This window comes from Rhinichthys klamathensis, unplaced genomic scaffold, assembly GCF_029890125.1.
Source record: "Rhinichthys klamathensis goyatoka isolate OS25496 unplaced genomic scaffold, OSU_Roscu_1.1 h1tg000261l_1, whole genome shotgun sequence".
Taxonomy (NCBI): domain Eukaryota; kingdom Metazoa; phylum Chordata; class Actinopteri; order Cypriniformes; family Leuciscidae; genus Rhinichthys; species Rhinichthys klamathensis.
In genome coordinates, this window is record NW_026606782.1 from 1,650,677 (window position 1) to 1,666,489 (window position 15,813).

The window sequence follows — 15,813 nt, forward strand, 5'->3', positions numbered from 1 at the left end:
GTTTTGTCAGATTTGGCGTTAAACAACAATGGGGAAGAAATGAAGCGTTCCCACAGATGCGACCATAGCCGTAACCACCATAGACACTGACATATTTGATCGATATGAGCTTTTCAGCGATTTATTCTTAAATTATAACTGGTTATATGTAGTGACGTTCTTGGCTACAGCCACCATTTGAACATACCGGCATGGAGAGAGTATGGGTATAAAGTGGTAACATTACACCAGCAATTTTCAAGGGCTGTTCAAGGGCTTCTTCTTTTTTTTTTGTGAGTGATGCAAACGTAATGAATGCCAATTTTGATCGTCTATGTATAGCAGATGAGATGTTTAAACCTTTACATTTTGGTTTTGATCCCTGACCAGCATGCCACTATGCTGGGAATTTAAACACTGGTATGTTATTGTATTCTCACTTATCACTTATGCCATCCAAAAATTTAAGAGATGATCTTTTTTTCTTTTAAAACAGTACACTAAAATGTCTAGAGTCACTCTGGCTCCATAAGCAAGCAGGGTTAACATACATTTGCACACTTGTACATTATACATACGTACATAAATATACACTTACATCTGTGCATATGTATGTACAAAGACACACTTTAAATGGACTTACATAATTTCTATATGTGTACACATACACAAAGTTACAGCATACATGTTAAGTGCTAGATTTCCATGTATAGCTACTGCAAACCCAGTTTGGCATGCTGGGCTGCCATGGCTACGATAATACTGGTAGGCAGGATAACACAGTTTATGAACAACACATAGTTTACACATTTCCCCCTTGAGGATTAAGGGAGCATGGGTTTGATTCTTCATGTTACGTTTGTTTGGAGACCGTTTGGGTTTCAGCAGCTATGTACAGAGGCAATGCCCACAGTCCAGTGTGAGGCTAGAGAGAATGAGAGAGAGCGGAGCTTGTGCTAGTTAGAAAGCCTCTCGGCCGCCGCTTATACACTGTCAGTCTGACAGAATGTGCACAAAGGACATTGGGAAGGCCCCTTTCCTTTCAGGCTGCCCCTCTATGTGCCCAATCTGTAAAAAAGGCAGGTTGATGAATGTGACATTATGCCCTAAAACTGCATTAACAATACTAGTAGCAAGCTCACGGCACAGATTTACTTACCCACCACTCCTGGTCTTCCTCTCCTGTAACAATTATAACCTCCCCCTCCACAAAAGTCAACTCATCATCATTATCTGCTTGGCAATCGTAGATGGTTTTCACGCGCCTTATTTTGCTCTTTGCCTGCAAAGAGATGATCCTCAGTTATTTTAGTGTTACACCTGTTGATATTTTCCAATATAAACTACTGTCCAAAAGTTTGGAGTTGGATGCAAGATTTTGTTAAAGGGGTGATGAACTGAGAAATCAAATTTTCCTTGAGCTTTTGACATCTAAGAGGTCATCATATTATAAGAATATCCTGTAAGTTTCAGAACTGAAAACGTCCTTGTTAGTCCAATAAAAGCTTTTATTGACACCAGGCTCAGCAAACGACTCGTTTTTCAAAGTGGGGAACTATGACGACAAAGAGGATAAAACACCACCCCCGCAGAAGAAGATCAACGCCTACTTCAACACGGACGGTTTAGCCCCGCCCACCGATTCGCGCATTACACGAAACTCATTATAATATGCAAAACTGTTATCCACTCACAGCAGTGGGCGTTTACTTCCAAGTCTTCAATGCGAGACGCCCATAAAAACCGAGCGTTTTTGAACTAGGCTCAAAACTAGGGTAGAAAATAGCCTATTACTTATTCATTTTGATGTTTTTGAATGTAAAAACCAAGCGAACGTCATAAGTTGACCTCAGACAACAATATAAAAAAAATTAAAAAGCCAGTTCATGACCCCTTTAATGTTTTTGAAAGAAGTCTCTTATGCTCACCAAGGCTACATTTATTTGATTAAACATACATTACAGTATACACAGTGATATTGTGAAATAATGTGACAATTTAAAACAACTGTTTTCTATTTTGATGTATTTTAAAATCTATTTTAAAATTTTCAGCATCATTACTCCAGTCTTCAGTGTCACATTATCCTCCAAAAATCCACCTAATATGCTGATTTGGTGTTCAAGAATTTTTTTAATATTATTATCAGTGTTGAAAACAGTTGTGCTGCTTAATATTTTTGTGGAAACTATGATTTTAGAGAGTAGAAAGTTCAAAAGAACAGCATTTCTTTGCAATAGAAATCTTCTGTAACATTATAAAAGTCTGGACTCTTTACGGTCACTTTTGATCAATATAATGTGATTCAACTTTTTTGATTGGTAGAGTATTTAAAAAAAATAAAATTAAATAAGTGTATTTTTATTATTAATAAAATAATAAATAAACTAATGCCTTTTAAAGAGCACTTTTTAAGCTAAATATTTTGCCCTTTTTTTTTTGTTAGGTTTAAAACGATAAAACAATAGATATAGGTCATGAAATGAGGAAAACAATTATTTGTGCACTTTTTGGGTCCACTGTACATATATAACACTCTCTAAAATATCTTTCACTCACTACTGTGTTTATTTTCCGTGGCATCGGGACAGGCATCTCCACAGCTCCTGCAGGCGCACCATTAGTGTCTTCACTGGCCTGTCTGGGAGAGAGCTCCTCCTGCTGACTGGATGACTGCACCTCCGTCAGCTGGGGCTTCGGGCTGGTTTCCTCCAGTGTCGTTTGCCTCTGTGTGGTCTCAGCTGTTGGAGACATCGTAGGCTTGGATGGGAGGTCAGAGAGCTGCGGCTTAGGGGGAAGATCCTTAAGCTGTGGTTTCGGGGGCAGGTCAGAAAGCTGAGGTTTTGGGGGTAAATCCGACAATTGTGGTTTCGGGGGAAGATCAGACAGTTGCGGTTTAGGGGGAAGGTCTGAGATGTGAGGTTTCTGTGGCATCTCCAGGGGCTGGGAGCGTTCTGCGGGTTGTGGGATTTTAGGTGGAGGCTCAGTGGGTCTGGTTATTGTATCTGAAGCTCTGGTGGGAGGCGTGTCCTGGGCATGTGGGGGTTTCTGCAGCACATCGGGACCAGACTTGTCCATTGAGGGGAGGTGGATTGTGTCAATCTTTCGTAGTGCCACTGAAAGAGTAAGACATGGGCAGGTCAACATAAAGGTAAAAAATTGAAGTAAATCCATTGTATTTAATGCCATGTTAAATCTACCTTTTTGAGGTAGTTTGGGAAGAACTCTTGGGCCAAATGCTGCTTTTGTGTTCATAGAAGTAGTGCTGAAATCAAAAAGGTCCTGTGATTAATTTCTCTATAACAGACTAGAAAAAAAAACCTTCATGATTTATGAAGATAACATGAAAATTGTAATGGTCTAAATTTTTTGTTTACAGTTAAGATCTATTACACATACTGTAAAATGCACAAATGTTTTTTTTTTTTGTGCAATACAGGACTATTCAATGTCTGAATGTCAGTGTGGTGCAACACCTTTGCTGCTGCTGAATTCCCTCAAACTTATTGGCCGGGGATGTCCGATTCGCAGAAGGAGGTGTAGACTCACTTCCTATGAGGTTCAAAATAAAAAGGGGGAAGAGGTTTAAAGCGGTTTTGAAGTCCCTGTATTTCATTAAGAGCTTTGGCCATGTCTTACACTCTTTGTTTTTATGTCCCAGGAATCCTCATTGATGTCACCAAGACATTTTTTTGATGTTAAAATATTTTCTCAAATCGCAGCTTAGTTCACCCAAAAATGAAAATTCTGTAATTTACTCACCCTCATGTCATTACAAACTCGTAAGACTTTTGTTCATCTTCTAAACAAATGAAGAGATTTTAAATAAAATCTGAGAGATTCCGGGTCCCTCCATTGACAGTCCACGCAACTGCCACTTTAACACTTCAAAATGTTCATAAAGAGAAAGTTTTGTTCATCATATAAAGCGATCGTGTCTCTTCAGAAAATTTGGACTAAACCGCTCAATTCATATGGATTAGATTTACCATCTCTTTACGATCCCTGTTAATGGAGGGACCAGTATCTCTCAGATTTCATTTAAAATATCTTCATTTTGTACTTTAAAGGTGAACGAAAGTCTTTTGGGTTTGGAATGACATGAGAGTGAGTAAACAAAGACAAAGGCAATTTATTAAACTTTAATATGCCAAGACAACTAAAAGAAGGTTGATTTCTCTGAAAAAATAAATCAAATAAATCAAAGCTGTGGCACTATTAGATCTTCACCAGCCCAATTACCTCAACCAATGGGATGAGTTTGGGGCCAACTATTTGTTTATCCAACCAATGAAAGAGTGTTTGGGGAAACCAGTTGGTTTGAAAATTTGAAAATTGGCACTTTTCACAAATACAGTAGACTTTTGGTGTCCCAAGACTTTTTAAAAAAGAATTGATGTTGATAAAACAAATGTTATAATTTTGACAAATTCTTAAATTGATATTTTATCTAATCGTAATAATTAACTAATTTTAATCACTATTTTAATTTGAGTTTTTCTGTTAGGTGAAGCTAATAGAACACATTACACATTTTAACTTTAAACAATTTAATATGATATTTTAATTTAAAACAATGCAACAACACAAACAAAATGAATGATAATTATTAAATCGCAAAGCTCAGAATCACAAAACAAAAAGAAAGCTGCCATAAGCTAATTACTAAGAAAAACCACTTTAACTCTCATTGTGGGGTGAGGAAAGAGAAAATACTGAAGAAAATGTAACATTAAGTGCTAGTTGTATTCATATTTTTGGGGTGTTTGATATGTCAGGCATCCTCCCAGAAAGCTCTCGGTCTTTGATTATCAACACACTCAAGAACAAGATCCCTAAATCAATTATTCAGAATATCACTTTATTATGTAATGGCCATTTGAGGTCAGGCTGAGAATTCCTACCCACCCATTTTACACCAACACCACCACCACTATGAGCAACAAAACAACAAAATTACAAGAATTTTTCAGAGGTTTTGACCAAAAACTTTTGTTTCTGGAATCACAAAACTGAGGTGTTGCCACCTGGACGCACCTTTGCTCTGCGGGCCCTGCAGTACGGGGCTGGGGGGGTCTGAGTGGGTGCGCTTGTGTCCGGGAGGTGGAGGAGGCGCTCTCTTCTTAGACAGAGTGGAGCTGCCTCCTGCACTCGATTGCGATCCCAGCGGCAGGGAGGTGGGCGGTCCAGAGGACGGAGCTGAAAGAGTGACGAGATGACGTGATTGGTCGAGAAGCAAGTGAGGCCCGAGCGCACCGGAACACAAGGGCAAAGACAACACTCCCATCATGTCAGGAGGGATGAGTGTAAAGTGATTTCCAAAAGCACAACCAAAAAAAAAAAAGAAACAAGAAAACGACAGCTAACATGGTCGCAGAATGCAGGTGCAGGCTGATATTAGATTAGATCAAACGACAGCCAAAGGTTGCACATTCCAGCTCAGTTTGCAAGCAAACAGTGGTTGTGGTGTGAGAGGATGTTTTACAATCACTAAGGGTCAGCCTCAACCGATTGCACATTATACCTCCCCCGCAATTAGAGTTAATGTAAAGACGTCAAGTACAGTACATGCAAACAATTCAATCTATCATCATGTTTTACCTTTCCTGCTACATGGGCTGCTCTTTTTTATCTGCAGCGTCATGCATAAAGGCATGTATACCTTTCCCAGTGGTCTTGCTGGCTATTCTGATATCGGGCCCCTCTGATATCGGAGATGCAGGTGTTTCGGTGGAGGTGTTGTAGACAGGGTTGGCAAAGGCTCCGTAGGAGAGTCTCTGTTTGTCCCTGTGTCCTAAATACCCAGGGAGAGACAGCTTCTCCTGAGGGGACACGCTCGAGGAATGACAGAAGCTCTGAGGTCGGGGAGAACGCTCCTTCTTTACCGGACTGGGCTGGAGATGGAAAAATATTACACATCACTTGATTTTAAAATTAGTCCACAGCCTCTCCAAAACCTTGCGATTACAAGTGAATGCATTAGGAGGCACTGTGTATACGTGGCGTTGAGGTGGTGTGTGCTTTCAGGGACATCCAAGTGTGGTAATATTTTGATTTGGGTTCTCATTTCTCGAGTCATGGATCTTTGCAGATATGGGTTCCACTTTTATGATGGCATAAAATGCGCTATTTAAAGCGCTACAAGGAACTTGGTCGCTTATCAAATCGGTTTGCTTCTGAGTGGCAAGAGAGCTTTGTTCACACAGTGGACCAAGAGCATTTTCCACCCTATTGTTATAAGACTAATGTGACAACCATTTTTTAGATTCTTATATAGACTTCAGTTATCACAATTTTTATTTGTGCATTACCCGAATGGCAGTAATATACTTTTTGTTTTCTATGTAAACTTTTTTTTTGTCTAGATTTTTTTAAATAGCATATTGTTTTTTTTTAAGAAACCTGTACATTAGCTTAGTTTGATACAATTACAAAATATATAACTTTTGTGATTAAAACATAATACAATTTTGCAAGTTTAAAGGGTTAGTTCACACAAAAATAAAAATTCTGTCATCATTTACTCACCCACATATTGTTCCAAACCTGTAAGACTTTCGTCCATATTCGGAACACAAATTAAGATCTTTTTGATGAAATCTGAGACCTTCTGTCCTTCCGTTGACAGCTACACAACTTTGACACTTCAAAAAGTTCATAAAGAGTTCGTAAAACTAATCCATTTGAATTGAGCAGTTTAGTAGTTTAGTTCAGTTTAGGTGTTGTTTAGTTTAGTTTTAGAGACACGATCGCTTTATGGTGAACAGATTGAATTTAGGCTTGTATTCACATATAAACATTCATCAACTCACACATCAGTTGTGGTAAACGGAAGCTCAAGCATGTTCGCTTGACGTGCGAGAACCAATGAGGTTTGTTCTCGTGTTACGCAGCACGTTTGTGCTTCCTCAAGAACCAATGAGGTTTGTTCTCGTGTGTCAAGCAGTTACGGTTGAGCTTCTGTTTATATTTAAATGTGAATAAAAGCCTAAATTAAATCTGTTCATCATATTAAGCGATCGTGTCTCTATAGAAAATTTTATCTACACAGCTCATTTCAGATGGATTAGTTTTACGATCTCTTTATGAACTTTTTGAAGCATCAAAGTAGTAGTTGCATAACTGTCAATTGAGAATGCAGAAAACTCTCAGATTTCATCAAAAAGATCTTCATTTGTGTTCTGAAGATGAATGAAAGTCTTAAAGGTTTAAAACAACACGAAGGTGAGTAAATGATGACAGAATTGACATTTTTTGGGTGAACTAACCCTTTAAGTGTTGCACCATGTTCTAACCAGGTGTGAAGTTTCCAGCAACAAGTAATCAGTTACCTACAAAATCACTTATAATTACCTATGCTTATTACAGGTGCATGAAGAGGGAGAGTTAGTGGAGCTCTAGTATAGGGAGATATTGGACAAAGCAAAAGGTGGGCGCACAAACCTTGTCATCTAGGTCATCGTCACTCTCGTCAATCTCCTCCAGCCGCAGATTCCACTCATACTCCACATGCACGTGAGGATTAAACCTCCCAGCTGCTGCCTCCATCAGCTGCACAACCAATCACAAGCCCATTAACATAATACACGTCTCCAATGACATTAATGCCAGAAAATAAAGCTCATGTTTTGAACAATTACATGACTGTATATAGTGAAATTGCCGGTGGTTGTATGGCAAAATTCTTCTGTAATTGCCAGTGTCAGCAACACAGAAATTAAGCATTGAATATAAAGTATCACACTCACTAGCTCTTCACACGGTGCATTTTTCATTCGTCTGGCAATGTCCAAAGCTGTCTCCCCATTTTGATTAACTGAAATAAAACACAAAGCACATAGGTACAGCCTTGCTACTACTATGGTAATTTAATTTAAAAAATATATATTTTAAAAACTCATTAGTAGTTTTATATTAAGGTTGGGAAAAAAGACATATTTTAAAACTAAGCAAGACGCAAAAAATCAAAGCCTCCAGGTTAGGTGTGGGGACACCTGTGTATTATTCAGTAGAAATGAAAAGAATTTGAGGAATGAAACTTGTTGGAAGATGAGCCTCTAAGCATTCAGACCGGCATGTGGGTCCCAGAGGCCTGTATTAACAGCTGAGGTTTTTAAACCTCTGCAAAAGATCCAATAATCTCTTGCAAATCATTGTATGACTTTATATGAAATGTGTGTGTGACATTATACATAGGTCTGGGGTCAGTAAGATTTTTTTTTTTTTTAAGAAACTAGTACTTTTATTCAGCAAGCATGCATTTAATTGCCATTACAGGAATTTTTGTTGTTGTTAAATATTAAAATAGAAAGCAGTTCTTTTAAATTGTAATAAGATTTCATACTATTAGTATTTTACTATTTACTATTATATATATAATGAATACTGCATTAACACAATCCACAAATTAATGTAGAATCTAAATAAAGGAAGTATATGTTAATAAATTCACATGGCCATGCATTGTGGTCTAAACTACAAAGCATTATATTACAAATGATCAGACTTCTATCATTTATTAAAACGTTTATTTACAGCAATTGTAGAATTTTAACTTTAGATAAATGTCAACAATCAGCTGCCTTTATTTATATTGAAATAACTCCAGATGTTGTCTCTGTTGAAACACCATTGCTAAAGATAACCCACTCACCCAGGTCAATAGATGGTTTTCCCCTGAGCAGCAGTTTGAGACACTCTGACTTCTCATATGTGCAGCAGTAATGGAGAGCAGCGTTTCCACTCTCCGTCTGTCTGTCTGGAGTTCCACTGCACACACAGATCCATATTTAACATCTTGCAGCTTAATTATCTCCTAATGAGCATCAGTGGACTAATACACACTACAGAATGTTCTGTCCGTTACCTGTTTTGGACAAGAAAGTCCACCAGGTGCAGCGAGGTCTGGTCTGACATCCGCACAGCAAAGTGCAGCGCTGTCTCTCCCGGGTCCTGTCGACAGTAATTCAGTACCAGAATCAGGACAACATTACTGAGAAATATTTGCATTCATTTAAATATGCTATATAGCATATTCTTGCGATTGACCAAAAGCAGGTTTCAGATACTCTAAAACTAACAGGAAGTGTCTTACAAAATGAATGAGTACTGACAAACCCTTGGGGACCACACTTCTCATCTGACCTGAGGTCAGTTCATATACACTCTGGTAAGTAAATGACTATATATCTCTAAATAAGCAGCATATAAATCAGTTAATCTATGAAAAACATCAAAGTCAAATGAGTCAAAGATCAATACCCGTCCTGCTTCTGGAAATGGATCCATAAGCTCCACTCCATCTGCATAGAGCTGAATAAGAGCCATCAGGTCTCGAGTTCTCACGGCCTCGTACAAGTCGCCCTGTCTGGCTGTGGCTGTAGTGGCTGTCCGCCGAGCAAACCTGTGCTCCACGTACTTTGTGTTTATGTACTCCTTCCTCTCGGTCCTAAAATAGTTAATTTCAAAAAGCACATGCTGCTTTACATATGAATTAGTGCTTTAACTACTAAACAAAGGGTCATTCCAATAGTTAAAGTCTGTAGTACTATCTACAGTTGTTAATGTATGCTAGGTAAGCTGGTACTCACATGTCACTTGATGGTGTTGGCTTTGGTGAAGGGCTTGGCAGATTCCCTTCTAAAATTTCATTAAAACTACTGTTACCCACATTCTTAGCCAGCTGTGGAAAGATCGCATTCGGCTGTCAGTAACTAGCATGTTAACAGATCATAGCATACCTATAATTTAGTAATACATTCACCAAAGAGATTATGTTAAAAAGTCAACACTTTAATTTATATACACACACACACACACACTACCGTTCAAAAATGGGGGGTCCGCAATAATAAATAAAAAAATCGTATGCTCACCAAGGCTTAATTTATCTGATCAAAAATACAGTAAAACCAGTAATATTGTGAAATATTATTTTAACTTTTCTATTTTAATATATTTTAAAAACATTTTGTTATTGTGATGGCAAAGCTGAATTTTCAGTATCATACTCCAGTCTTCAGTGTCACAAGATCCTTCAGAAATCATAATATGCTGATTTGGTGCTCAATAAACATTTATTATTAGTTGTATAATAACAATTGTGTTGCTTTCTTTTTTGTGGAAACTGATAATTTGTTTCATAATTCTTGGATGAATAGAAAGTAAAAAAAAAAAAAAACATTTATTTGAAACAGTTTACAGTTCTTTTTACCATAATTTATAATCAATTTAATGCATCTTAGCTGAATAAAAGTATTAATTTCTTCACAAAAAAAAAAACGCCAAAAAATCTGACCCTTAAACTTCTAAAACGGTAGTGTAAATTACAAGATTTACATTCACATTACCAAGAGTTCAGAGGTGCCGAGTTTGTCTAGTTCCATGGACTGGATGCGTGAAATATGGACACCCATTTCCCTGTGGATCCCTGAACACTCGATGCATGTCAGGATGCCGAGGTTAGTGGATAACCATTTAGGCTCTAGAGCAGATAAAATGGGAGAAAATTGGATTTTATATTGTAGTCGATGAGCGCTGTGTCCTGCCACTCACCTCTAAGCCACAAGGTGGCGCATGAATCTATGAAACTGTTTTGAAACCTCACTGCATTGATAAAATGGGGACTGAGTCAGATGCCACTGCTACAAAACTTTCACACACAAACTTGGCTAACCTGGTGCTCCACAGTCGCAGCAGACTTCATTTCCAGGCATGCGCAGCACATCCTCGATGATGGCTTTGGTCAAGTCTTCCAAACTGTCATCTCCAGCACTCTGCTCCCCACGGAAAGCCATGTTCAGAGCCTCCTCCTTACTGTTAGTCAGCACTGAAATCCATCTGCTCATCACACATGAACATATATATGCATTAATCGCTTGCACACCACCACAGATGGGCATGCATATGTGATAAGTTATGTGAAATACCACACACAAATAAAGATGAAAAACCGCACTCTCTAGTTATATCTCATATATTTATTAATACCATGTCCACACAGACGCGTTTCAGCCTAAGCCATAACACACACACACACACACACACATAAAGACAGATTCGCAAACACATATTTATGTATCAATATATGACGTGGTGCTATACAGATATTTAAATATCAACAGACACAAACAAGCTTACTAATCCACAGCAAAATATATAATATAATATAATATAATATAATATAATATAATATAATATAATATAATATAATATATAAGCAACATAGTGAATCTCACAATGATTTACACAAGCTTATTTTTATCCATTAAGCATACAAAAGCCTATAATTTAAACTTCAATAGCAAAAACAGCATTAGAGTAATCCATTTTTGGGAAATAATTTTTTTTAAAATGTTCTATTTAAAAAAAAAATCGACGATTAGTTCGCAGCATCACTCAAAATTGTTCACAGATATTTCAGCATGTTTTTTTCTATATTAAAATGTTTTAGTTAAAATATATGAATACATAAGTTATGAAAAGTCTATTTTATTATTATTATTATTTTTACCTTATTCATGTAGTGCAAAAACTGTGGAAATTGATTTTTTTCATACAATTATTGCTCTTTTTAATTAATTACAATTAAGTCTCTTATACTCAGCAAGACTTCACTTATTATTTTTTACAATTTAAAATAACTGATTTCTAGTTTAATATATTATAAAATGTCATTTATTCCTGTCATGGGGCAAAGCTGAATATTCAGCATCATTACTCCAGTCTTCAGTGTCACATGATCCTTCAGAAATCATTCTAATATGCTGATTTGGTGCTCAGGAAACATTTCTTAATGTTGAAAGCTGTTGTGCTGCTGAATATTTTGTGAAAACTGTGATGTATTGTTTTTGGGGTTCTTTGAGGAATAGAAAGTTCAATAGAACAGGATTTATTTGAAAGATAAATAATTTATAACATCATAAATGTCTTTATTGTGACTTTTGATCAATTTAATGAATTATTGATGGTAGTATATGTTTTCTGTCTTATATTTTTTGTTATATGTAGCCCAGCCCTAATATATTCTTCTCATTAACACAAAGAGGCACTGATACACTCACATCTTGTTCTCACTCATGAGCACAGAAAAATAACAGATGGTATCAACTCTCGAACTAACACATTCACACTTACATCACAAACTCCTGTTCATCCTCTGCCTGGAAGTGATATGTTCGATTATCTGCAGAGGGAAAGAGATTATTAGGGGAAGAAGTGCATTATGTTAACTGCTCTTCAGCCTCTGAACACTGCACTTAGTCGTCTCTGCCTGTGTAATGGAGTTAGACTTCTGGAGGCCTTGCTAGCACTTGGCACGGATGGAAGTACTCTGAAGTTTGGCAGGGGACATAGGTTCTGTGTAGTTACTCACGGGAGATGAGGTCAAAGCACTTCTTATCCTCTCCGCTGGGTTTAACCTGACAGGTCAGCAGATTCAGTCTCACCGGCTGCCTGTTGGACTGGACAGAGTAATTACAGTCAGTTTTGGGGCCAGTTTATGGACTTGTCACCAAGGTAAAGGCATTTACCTAGCTAACATAGATGAGACTTTGTGAAAATTGGAAGAGTGACTTGGAAAATCATCAAATGACATGGTTGTTTACCAGTTGTTTATGAATTTATAGTTTCCATTAAGTTAATGGTGTATTATTTTATTATTATTATATTATTATTTTATTTATTTTAGTTTAACTATTATTTATTTATATTTTATTTATTTAAAAGATTTCTTCCTCACACAGATGTCTTCCTCACACATACAAATATGTTGCTGAAACAACATTTATATATATTTGTGTAGTGGGGTCAGTGAAAACTGCTAGGGCAGGTTAAAAAAATAAGAGAAATAAGAAAACAAAATAATAATAGGGGAGGCTGAACTCAACTTGATTTATATATTAATTGATGCATGTAACTAAACACATGTCAATATGAGAAGTCATAACAATATTTAATTATAGAAATATTTTAGAATATCATATAAATAATGTGTTTTTGCATATATTACTGTCTAACTCAAATCCCAGAGAGAATGTTTTGATGAGAAAATAAAAATGAGAAAACCTAAAAAAGCTCTAGGGACAAAAGCCTTTGCTGGAAGTAATGTGTTAAAACAGATTGCTATAGCTCCATATTGGTAACAATAACAGCCTTGATGAAATGCTGGATTGCCAACGCAGTTCATGCGTGACATCTGGGCAGTATTGTAGAAATCATACTTCAGAAACATGTGAAAATATTTTTCAGTTTATAAGAAATAAAATGTAATTAGTTGCAAAGGAGTATCCAACGCAGGATCAACGGTTTCAGTCTTAGAACAAACCAATGATGCATGTATAACCCACAATATTAATGTTTGTTATATATTCGGTAAACATTCTTGTACAATATTCATGTAGGTTGCACTTGATTTCGATGGTCCGCTTTAGACATTCTACTAACTATAAGTAACTTTGCAACTATATGTAAACTACATTAGTAGACTGTAGTAGACTGTTAGGTTAGGGTTTGGAGCATATTCAAATGCTATCAGACAGGAATATGAGCACATAGCCACAGAGACGAGAGAGCAAAATGCATTTGCTCCACACGGCGTCTGCTGAGCATCAGCGTCCTTACAGCAGATTACACCAGGAAACTCATCGACCACCTGGGGCCCGGAGCATGCTGGGTCTCGTTCGTGCTAATATCATTAGTGTATGAGTCAGATCGCACCGGGTGCATGTTTCTATGGTAACTGGGCAGCACTACCCCCCCATGTTCACCTTTACACGGTGAGAGATAGTTTTGAATGAGTGCTAAAGTGAGGAAACAAAAAGCCAACATTTTAAAAGCTACAGCTATACTTAATAAAAAAATCTTAAACTTAAAATTTTTACATTCGATAGGTAAGTAGTAAATGAGACCAAAACATCCTTTTAAAGCAAATATCAGCATATTCTGTGAGTATATCTCATTGTATTACTCTGGTTAGTGAAGTACTCACTGTGGCATGGGAGATGGTGAGGATGCCATTTTTCACTGAGCACTTCCTCCTTTGCCACACCTTACGGATCCTGTGAATGAAAATCATTACACCCGTCCTTAGAATCTCTAAGATGGCTTGATAATTGGAACAAAGGAGGAAAATGTTTGATTTATTTAATTTAAGAAGAATACCAATTCTGTTCTGTACATTCTTTCAAAGCCAGAAGGTTGTTTTCCATGAGTAAGGTACTAAATAAGGTTTGAAATCAGTGCAACCCTGTTCACAATGTGTGTGTTTCACAAAATTCATAAAAATAACAAAAAGATTAGCAAATATAGCCTAAATTAAGCTGTTCCTAAGTGAAAGCAAAGCTTGTTCCTTACCAAGTGTTTGGTTTATAGTTATTGATAAACTTATATTTCCAATAAACTACACAAAATATATTTATTTGATATCTTTTTCATACAATACATTTTTATTACAGGTTTAATTGGTTCAACACAGCCAGTACTACAATTTATGTAAAAATGGGGGGGGGGGGGGGGTCTTGCATAGGTATTTTCACAGCGATCTTGCATAGGTATGAATGAACTGCTCGTAAAAAAATTCCCGGTCGACATTTGTTAAGACATCTGCTTTACAATGCTTATGATAAACATTACAATGCTCATGATAACTTTTGTTAACTCTACAATAACTAAATCAACTTCACCAGCTAATTACTCCTGGACAGCGATGCCATAGAAATATACAGAGCGACCGCAAAAACGGAAGTTCAAAGACAATATTCTAAAGATGACGGCGCCCACGTTTCTCTGGTGCATAAGGTCTATACATTTAAAAAATGTATACACTAACTAACATTAAAAATTGAGGTTAGTAGGACTTTTTTCATGTTTTTGAAAAGTCTTCAAGTCTCGCACACCAAAAAAAACAATAATAAAAACAGTAATATTGTGAAATATTATTACAATTTAAAATAACTTTTCTATTCTATAGCTAAGGTGAATTTTCATCATTACTCCAGTTTTCAGTGTCACATGATCCTTCAGGAATCATTCTAATATGCTGATTTGGTCCTCAAGAAACATTATTCTATCAGTGTTGAAAGCCGTTTATTGTTTTTTTTATTTAAACAGTTTATTTGAAATTGAAATATTTTTTTTAACATTGTGAAAATCTGTCACTTTTACTCAATTTACTGGAAAATATTCAAGGGGAATGCCTAATGATACATCTTCTATGGTAAAGCATTGTGATGCCTGGTGTTTATACTGTATATATTTAAGTGACTTGACACTTTAGAGCTGGAAGAAGCAGTGATCAGAAGCTATGTGGTGTTGAACCAATCAATTACAGTGTAGCCAATTCCATTAGACACGATCAAGAGACAATTAGGTCACATTACTCATCTGACTACATTTCACATCAGTGTGTGAGCTCACCCATCACTCTTCTTGAAGAGATAGCCCTTCTTCTCACAGCCAAACTCCTTATTGCCCTGCAGCTGGTGCATACTGTAACCGCTCTGCTTGCTCTGAGAATCCTGCACATCACAACAAAAACATTCAAAATCTAAAAAGTAAAGTGTGATCAAAAGTCTGAGAATACATTGAAAATCTGGGATTTTTATTTTTCATTAAACCTGAAAAGAAACAAAAAAAATAGGATTTTAAACAAAGAAACAATATGATGGAAAATGTATTGGAAGTATTTTATTCTAGCACCAAATGTAACCACTATATGATAATAAAATTCTATTGTATTAAAAGAAAAATGTTCAGTAGACATTTGCGCACACAGTATATATAATAAAATCAGATAAAGGAAAAAAGTTTGGCAACACTAAACGTTACTTTTATGAA

The 15,813-nt window shown here is 36.6% G+C and overlaps 1 protein-coding gene across 2 annotated transcripts in view; it reads right to left on the reverse strand.

The window, feature by feature from the left end:
• Positions 1-259: 259 nt before the first annotated feature.
• asap1a (ArfGAP with SH3 domain, ankyrin repeat and PH domain 1a) overlaps positions 260-15,813 on the reverse strand; it is a 54,006-nt gene continuing 38,452 nt past the window's right edge. The window contains exons 12-30 of one of the 2 annotated variants that reach the window (XM_056267595.1): positions 15,394-15,494; positions 13,967-14,036; positions 12,353-12,440; positions 12,115-12,163; positions 10,655-10,818; positions 10,329-10,462; positions 9,570-9,661; positions 9,241-9,427; positions 8,846-8,931; positions 8,633-8,748; positions 7,728-7,795; positions 7,423-7,530; positions 5,642-5,873; positions 5,017-5,178; positions 3,456-3,531; positions 3,180-3,244; positions 2,539-3,095; positions 1,139-1,261; positions 260-1,047 (exon numbers count right to left, since the gene is read on the reverse strand). In XM_056267595.1, the coding sequence (XP_056123570.1) occupies positions 973-1,047; positions 1,139-1,261; positions 2,539-3,095; positions 3,180-3,244; positions 3,456-3,531; positions 5,017-5,178; positions 5,642-5,873; positions 7,423-7,530; positions 7,728-7,795; positions 8,633-8,748; positions 8,846-8,931; positions 9,241-9,427; positions 9,570-9,661; positions 10,329-10,462; positions 10,655-10,818; positions 12,115-12,163; positions 12,353-12,440; positions 13,967-14,036; positions 15,394-15,494 (2,553 nt within the window). In that variant the 3' untranslated portion in view covers positions 260-972. The remainder of the gene's footprint in view (positions 1,048-1,138; positions 1,262-2,538; positions 3,096-3,179; positions 3,245-3,455; positions 3,532-5,016; positions 5,179-5,641; positions 5,874-7,422; positions 7,531-7,727; positions 7,796-8,632; positions 8,749-8,845; positions 8,932-9,240; positions 9,428-9,569; positions 9,662-10,328; positions 10,463-10,654; positions 10,819-12,114; positions 12,164-12,352; positions 12,441-13,966; positions 14,037-15,393; positions 15,495-15,813) is intronic. The other variant, XM_056267596.1, reaches the window with a different exon arrangement.